The 8,797-nt window shown below is 35.9% G+C and overlaps 1 protein-coding gene across 1 annotated transcript; it reads left to right on the top strand.

The window, feature by feature from the left end:
• The first annotated feature begins 3,150 nt into the window (after positions 1–3,150).
• LOC120197417 lies at positions 3,151–3,950 on the top strand. Its single transcript, XM_039198953.1, has one exon. The coding sequence runs from the start codon at positions 3,307–3,309 to the stop codon at positions 3,838–3,840; it is 534 nt and encodes a 177-aa protein (XP_039054884.1). The 5' UTR covers positions 3,151–3,306; the 3' UTR covers positions 3,841–3,950.
• Positions 3,951–8,797: the final 4,847 nt, after the last annotated feature.

The raw sequence follows: 8,797 nt of genomic DNA, 5'->3' as shown, positions 1-8,797 counted from the left end.
ATTGGAAGTGAGTTACCATTGCCTACAATTACACTACCTGTTCCAGGATGAGTGTCTTTAATCTGCAGATTATTCAAGTCTTTTGTTATGTGATGAGTTGTTCCAGAATCTGGATACCAAGCATTATCATCTAGTGTATCAGATGTAGCTATATAGGCTTGAGATGTGATTTGTGGTTGAGTAATAGCAGTGAACTTATTTGGATTTCCAGTAGGGAATGAAGACATATTGTGGGTATTCGAACAGATTTGATGTTGAATATTAACATGATAATTATGTGGTCGAAAAGCAGAACTTGAGGAACTTGAGAGGCTGCAGAAAATTAAGAAATTTGAGGTGCAGAAAATTGAGTAATTTGAGGTGCAGAAAATTGAGTAATTTGAGGTGCAAAAAATTGAGGAATTTGAGGTGAATAAAATTGAGGTGCAGAAAACTGAGGAATTTGAGGTGCAGAACGTGTATAATACACTTGATTATAAGGGTTGAAATTGTCATTGTTGGGACCATACGAGCTGACATTGGCTTGAATATTGGAATAGCCTTTAGTATTAGTGTTTTGTGTAGGTCGAGAGGATTCATTTTTGTAGTTCATATCAAATCTATAATAGCATCTTTCAACAAGATGTCCCATCTGACCACACAATTGACACTGTGGTCTAGAGGATGAAAACCGTTCTCGACCTCTGCCCCTATTACTGGTGTTACTGTTATTGAAATTTTGACCAGTATTATCAACAAGTTCACCCTTATACTGATATTCAGAATGTGAAGTATTATTGGAGGTCACTTGATCACTTGTAGCTTGAGTAGCAACATAAGCACAAGTTATGACATGGTTAAAGGACTGAGATTGTCTAATGTCAGTATCCAGTAATATGGTGCTGACATACCTTAGATCTGGAGGAGTGGGGGTAGCAGTTATAACAGTGATAACTGACTCAAACTCAGGTGGCAGACCATTCAATATAGCAGTGATGTGTTCATATTCTGATATTATCTCATCACAGCTAGCTAAATTGTCACATATATATTTAATTTTCATCAAATAATCTCGCATACCCAGATCTCCCTTTCTATATGAATGAAGCATTCTCCTATATGACATCAATTTAGAGGTAGTTTTGCCACTATATAACTTATGCAGAGTATTCCAGATCTCAGCAGCAGTATTAAGACCTATGAGATGTGGTAGGACTTCCTCCCTAACAGTGGAGAACAACCAGGAAGCAAGCGCTCCATCTTACTCTTCATAAAGTTCATACTCAGGATTGAGACTAATAACACCATCTCTAGTTACATACTGTGTAGGCCAAGAGATGTTAGAGTCTATGTATTTTTGAAGCCTATGAGTTTTAATAGTAAGGAATACTTGTTGATGCCATAACAGGTAGTTTTGATCATCTAAGGTCACATTGATTTTCTTAGTAGAAAATAGTATAGAGGAGACAACATAAGCAGAGCTAACAGAGTTAAGAGTGATGCCATCAGCAGTATTTTCCATAAAGGAAACAAGCAGGCAGAAGATAAAGCACACAAGCTTTCAATCAGAACGAAATATAAGCAGCAAAACAGTACATGAACAGCAAGGAAGCAATATGCCAGATCAACCGAGAACAGTAAACACAAATCGAAGAGCAGAATGTCAGATCAATAGAGAGCAGTAACTGTAAATTGAAGATCAGTATGCCAGAACAATCGAGAAAAGTAAAGGAGCGATCTCACCAGATTTGAAGATCGAAGAGCCAAACAAGGAGTAGTAGAGAAACATGACGTGAAGACGCAGCCTGAAATCGAATGACCAAACTGACAATCAACCGGAGTGCAGAGATCAACGAACTGTGCTGAGGCCAAGCAAAGGAGGCACTTCACTTCGACAAGGATTAGGAGCGCAACATTAGGGATTTAGCACCAACTTGAAAAATTAGGGCAAACGAAAGCACAAAAATCAGGAACTCTGCGCAGAATCATAAGACAAACGGCCGCAAGAAGTTTAGGCGAATGATACCATAACAGGAAATTTATAGAGTAGCTACTAACAATCTAGCTATGGAAAACTGATAGTGAATGTGTGAAGAAGAAGAGAAGTGAGAACGAAGACTGAGCTTGATGTTATTTCAGAAAATCAGAACAATACAGTGTTTAGGAGAATTACAAAGCATACGTATATTTGCATAGTGGACAGGCCCACTATTTATTATACCAACTAGCCCAACAGATTAGTCCAACTGAATAGACATCAGTTATAACAGATTAACCATCAGTTATAACAACCTCTGTTAAATAATACTCTAATACGGAGACACCATTATATATGCTCACTGAAAACAATGGCGGTGGTGTCGGTTATTGTCTGTTTCTTTTTTTATTTAGCTTTGGTTTGTCGACGACTTTGTTTGTATGGGATGCCTTGGCCGGTAAAAGCTTAACCTTTTCATCTTTAATCAGTGACTTCTTTGTTTCAGATTGTTTTGTGGGAGACAACTTAAAGGTTAAATTGTGGGAGACAAATGTCATTGATTTGTGATTTTTGTGGCCTCTCTGGTAATCACAAGCCGTATCTCCCTACTAAGTGTAATCTTGTTGTACACAAGCAGTGCATTTCAATGCCTCGGAGTATCATGATAACACGACAGCCTCATATATAGGATTTCTCATTCATATTCCCTTCCACAAAATGAAGTCGGAGACTGGATTTGCAGAATTTGTTATGAACATGTGGATACAAGGTATGATAGTTACTATTGTTCTGCATCCAATTGCAATTATATTGCTCATGTATGTTGTGCAACCAATGAAGCAATTTGCGATGGAACAACTGTGTTGGAAGACAATGATGAGAGCTACAAGGAAACACAGCATGCATCCTTGAATTTGGTTACTGAATTGAAGAGCATATGATAGCAACCGAGACCAAACATGAATACCATGATCACAATTTAAGACGGGGAGATCAAAGATAATAATAGCCAGTTTGCTGGGTGTATGAGGCCTAACTCAACTCCGTATAGTTGTCATCAATGCAAGTTTTTCCTACATAAAGATTGCGTTAAATTGCTTCATAAAATATGTATATATATTTTTTTCATTTTAGTACCTAAATTATTTTTTTGTTATTTTAATACCCCTAGTATATCCATTTCTCCATTACCTTTCTTCTACCTCTCGGTCTCTTCTATTCTTCTGCAGTAAAAGCAAAGAAATTTCGAAAACCAACTCATTATCCAATCTTCTCTCCCCATCTTTCTCCATAGTTTCATACATAAAAAACCTATGAATTTCATTCATCTCTAGCTAAGCTCTCCCACCATGGAAACCCAAGCCCCAACTCCCCCTTCAAAGCCACTCAAACTCGAAGGTGATCGCTCCAACGTCGACACTTCTCGTCCATTTCGATCCGTTAAAGAAGATGATCGGGAGAGTGACCAGCAAGGGGTTGTCGATATGTTGAAGAAACTCGAAGCGGAGCTTAAGGAAACGAAGGCGGAGTTGAGGCTGCTGAAGGAGAGAAAAACCGAGACGGAGATTGCGTTGGCTTCGCTTAATGCTGAACTTCATAGGAGCATGTCTAAGCTGGCGCAGGTTGAGGAGGCGGCTGCAGCGGCTAAAAGGACGCCGCCGCAGCCGGCGACATCGACACTTAGGAAGACCACTCTGGGTTTTGAGCTAATGAAAAGAATGGGAAATCAGATGGCCGTTTGTGAAATTAAATGTCTTTTCGAAGGGAAAAGGAAAATGAAGTTGTTGAAGAAGAAGCCCATCGTTCCTCTGGTGGGAAATTGGATATCGAAGAAATCTTCAAAACCCTATGCATCTTCTCAACTGTGTTTTAACAAGGCTTAATTCAAATATTAGTCCCTACGCTATTGTTTTCCCCCACAAAGGTATTTAACTTATTTTTATCATAAACTATACTTAAACTATCATTTTATTTTAAAATTAACTATATTCAATAATAATGTATCACATATTTATAAATAAAAATAATTTAATTAATTTTTTTTTGGAAAAAATATAGTTTTGGATTAATTTTTGTATTAAGCTTTTTGATTAAGATAAAATCAAATAACATCTCACAAATTAAAGTGTTTATTATATGTATATATAACTTAACTTTTGACTTCCCTAGTACATGAAAGAATAAAGCAAGAGTTTTACACTAGGTGTAAATAGATCCTAACTATATATATATATATATGTATGTATGCGCCAATGTAATTTAAGAAATAATTATGTTTAGTTTCATCTTGAAAATAATTTTATGAGGTAATTTACCTCTTAAATTAGTCAACTTCAAATCAATATTTATCAAGTCATTAACACTTTCATGAAATTATTAAATTGATTTGGAAGAAAATATAGTTTTGGGTTAATTTTTGTATTAAGTCGTTTTCATGAAAATACGATAAATTACACATATGACCACTTAACTAAAGAGAAATTTTAATTTGATCATCGATCTTTCAATTTTTTTAATTAGGCCACTTAACTATTTAAATAATGTCAATCAAGTTACATGTTGTTAATATTTAATGGAGGAGTTGATGTGCTAATTGACAAAACTAATACAATTATACATTTTCTCTTTATTACTTATGCATTCTATCAATTTATTCTTAATTTTAATTTAACAAAATACATTTAATCTTCTAATCAGATGGTGATGAGTCAGCTCCTTTGTCAAATTTTAAGTAATGAGGATTAAATATGTAGTTATAAAAATCATGTTATGTGTAGTCAAATCTTATGTCAAATGTTGAGTACAAATATTTTGATTGACATCATCTAAAAAGTTAAATGATCAAATTGAAAAAAATTAAAAGATCAATATTTAAATTAAATTTTTTACTATAATTAAATAGTCACTAGTATAATTTACCCTAGAAAATAATGCATGATGAGCAAGAAAGGCTCGGCCATTCCAATAAAAGAAAGATTTAGATAATTCATTATCATGCATTTAAAACTTCTTATGTCCGAAATGAATAAAATAGGAAGCTTCAGATCACATGATCAAATATGCAATAAAATTTATTATTCATTTGTGTCACATATACAACAAAACTATAATTATATCGAGTCAAATTCGAATCAATTAAAAGTCACAAAATATCATACAGAAAGATAATATAATATGTTTAAATTACAATCTAGAGTTGCTTCATATTGTTTGTCATATTGAGTCGAGTTTGAATAGATCGATCTTTTTTCAAGCCGAATTAAAGTTTAAAAAACCTATTCGAACGAGCTTAATTCGATCCAGTTTCAAGCAGCAAATATTGAGCGGGAGCTTGACTCAACTCGATTATAATCTTAGTCGCGACCCTGGCTTGTTCGCTCGCTGTAATATGGTTTCATGGCGAGGAAGCGCGTAATTAAGTACCAGTCCATTCTGCTCCTTTGTTGCACATTGCCGAGCTGTGATTCCACCAAAGCAGTATTAGTATTAAATTGCTGTTGTAATGCAGTGTAAAGGTATTACAACGTTTTTTCAAAATCATCGCGACACCGTAAACTACATCTGCAATATAAAACATAGTTATTTTTTGAAAAAATATAATGTTATTACATTCGTAACACCTGCAACCTCAACGCCGCAGCCGCAACCACAATTTAATACTATTAATTCTGCATAGGTTTCGTCTTCCATCACGGATTTCAGCCAATGAACGAATCGATTCGACGGCATGCTTGCTGTGTAGGATCCTCTGATTCATTAATCATCCACACAAGCTCTTCGACGATAGCCTCCATGCATCGAAGCTCATCATCTAAACTTTCACTAATCAGCATCGGCTCAAGCCTTTTTGGTTGTAGATTGTGAAATGGCTCAGTTAAACTCGAATGACTCTAAAGCAAGGCTTTTTATAGAAGAAGGTTTTTGTAGATTGTGAGATGACTCAGTTCAACTGAGTTAATGGATCGGTCAACACGGTTGGTAGCAGAGATTTTTGTTCATTTCTGTCTCAATCAGTCGCGCGTTCCTGTTAGGATTGAAGTGGTAACCTTTAGGTGGTGTTTGTTTTTACTGTGTAAGGTATGCAAAGCTCTTATGTCTGCGTCGCGTAGACTACGCGCAGACATTGAGCTTCGCAGACCGTTTATTTTTTAGAAGACAGAAGCTCTTCTAACGTCTGCGCGTGGTCTGCGCGGCGCAGACCAGAACTTATGTCTGCAGACGTCTTCTAACCTCTTTAAATAGGTTTTATATTTAATTTTATATTATATTTGATTTTAATTTTAATATTGTTGAAACATTTTGATATTTCGATATAACAAATTAAGTTAAATGGATTTTAAGATTTTCCAAATGATTTTCTAAGTATATTCGATATAACTATTCGAATATCAAAACATTACTCCAAATATTTCAAAAATCATTTTAATCCTTACTTAAGTGTAAAATTAAGTTTTAATCATAAAACAATTTCAAAATAATTTTACAAAGTATTTCGAACCAATTCAAAGCCAAAAATTCCAGATTGCTCATAGGGAACCGATTCCCCCCCATAGGAGGAACCGATTCCCCCCTGAATGGTTTGGCTCCGAGATTTCCAGAATGCTCGGAGGGAACCGATTCCCCCATAGGAAAAACCGATTCCCCCCTAAACAGTTTTGTTCCGAGAATTCCAGTATGCTCGGAGGGAACCGATCCCCCCCAAGGGGGTACCGATTCCCCCATGTTCAACGGTCGAAATATTTGAATTTTACACTTAGGGAACCGATTCCCTATGAGGGGGAACCGATTCCCCCCACGCTCCAAGCTGTTTTATTAAATGTTTTCACACTAAAACGGCTATAATATCTTCTCTAATCATCCCCAACGTTCAGAAGTGATCCAAGGTGTATTTAAGCAAGCTTAGAAGCCATTGATCAATAACAAGAAACATCAAGCAACTAGAATCAAGAGATAATCAAAGAGAAAGAATCAAACCTCAAGTTTGAGCATTTCAAGCCTATTTTCATTCAATATTCATTTTGCTTTCAAGAACACTTTTTGTGCTCAATTGTATTCATCTTTGAGTGTTCTTTTCTTTGTTCTAGAATTGTGCAAACATCTTACCTTGTGAGGTTTTCTTGTAAGTTTGCAAATTTGTAATCTTCTCTTTGAGAAAAGAGTGTTCTCAAGAGTTGGGGTATACTCTTGAGGGAATTGTAAGGTTATCTCATTGGCCTCAAAAGAAAGAACAAATTAGTGAATTTGTTGGAAAATCCTTAGTGTGGATAGCTAAGGTAGTGGACGTAGACTTTGTTTGAGAAAGTCGAACCACTGTAAATCGCTGTGCAATTACTTTCAATTTTCTGCAAAAGCTTCCACAAAATTTTTATTGCCAATTCACCCCCCTCTTGGCCAATTTCGTCATTCGATTAACTCAACAATTGGCATCAGAGCCTAACTCATTTGAAGGTTTAATCGCCTCTTGAGTCGATCCGGGAAGAGTTACATCGATTACAAAGTCATCAATGGCCTCCACTTCAAACTTCGACTCCGGTCTCGATTCGATGCCCGTCAACAAGCCTCATTTCTTCAATGGAGCTAACTATGCCTATTGGAAGAATAGAATGATGTACTTCATTCAAGCAAGTGACATGGGAGCATGGAATGCTGTAGAAGAAGGATACATCAAACCTCTCACTCATCCAAGGTTGTGGAGTGAAGGAGAGACAAGAATGTTCCAGCTCAACTCCAAAGCCATCCATATTATTTTTTGTGCTCTTGGACCAGATGAATACGTAAGAGTTTCATCGTGTACAACCACCAAAGAAATATGGGACAAACTTCAAGTCACACATGAAGGTACAGATGAGGTAAAGAAATCAAAAATTAGTATTCTAACGCATAGCTATGAAAATTTCAGGATGAAACCAAATGAAGACATCAAAGCTATGACGGATAGATTTTCAACGATTGTCAATGGTCTCAAATCATATGGAGAGATCATCTCAAATGAAAAGCTTGTGAGGAAGTTAGTCTACTCCCTCCCAAAATCATGGCAATCAAAGAAGACGGCAATCATCGAGTCTAAGGACCTATCGTCCTTAACTCTTGAAGAACTTATCGGTTCACTCCTCACTCATGAGATGATGCTTGAAGATGAGGTGGACCTTGATAAAGTTGAAGAGACACCAAAGGAGAAGGAGAAGAAGAAAAAATTGGAGTTGCTCTCAAATCCACAAAAGATGAGAGTGATTCTAATGATGATGATGATGACGAGGAAATGGCATTGTTTGCCAAACGGTTCAGAAAAATGATGAGACCTTACCGAGGAAGAAAATTCAAACGAAATGAAGGCCTCAAAGATGAACCAAAAGAGAAGGACCCGATCATTTGCTATGAATGCAAAAAGCCAGGGCATGTCAAATATGATTGCCCACAATTGAAGAAGAATGGTCAATCAAAGAATAAGCACAAGGCTCATGTGGCTACATGGAGCGATGAAGAAGGTTCCGATGAAGAAGAACAAGAAGTAGCAAACTTGTGCTTAATGGCATTTGGGGAAGATTCTAAGGTAACCTCTAACTCATCTGATTTTGATGATTTATCTTATGATGAGTTATTAGAGGAATATAATGGGTTGGCTTCGGATTATGAGAAATTATTTTTAAAATATAAAAATGATGTTTCAAAGTTGAAAAATGAAAATAAACTCATATCCAAAACCAACAATGATCTTGAAAGTAAAATCAAAGATTTGCAAATCAAACTATAAGAGTTTTAAAAGAAAAATTTAGATTTGCAAAATTTACTTTCAAAGGTCAATGATGATCATCAAAAGAAAATTGATGATCTTAAAACTTC

The sequence above is a fragment of the Hibiscus syriacus genome, unplaced genomic scaffold (genome assembly GCF_006381635.1).
Source record: "Hibiscus syriacus cultivar Baekdansim isolate YM2019G1 unplaced genomic scaffold, ASM638163v2 tig00117048_pilon, whole genome shotgun sequence".
NCBI classification, from domain to species: domain Eukaryota; kingdom Viridiplantae; phylum Streptophyta; class Magnoliopsida; order Malvales; family Malvaceae; genus Hibiscus; species Hibiscus syriacus.
Note: the sequence above shows the minus strand (reverse complement) of the source record. Positions and strands in the feature narration are given on the sequence as shown.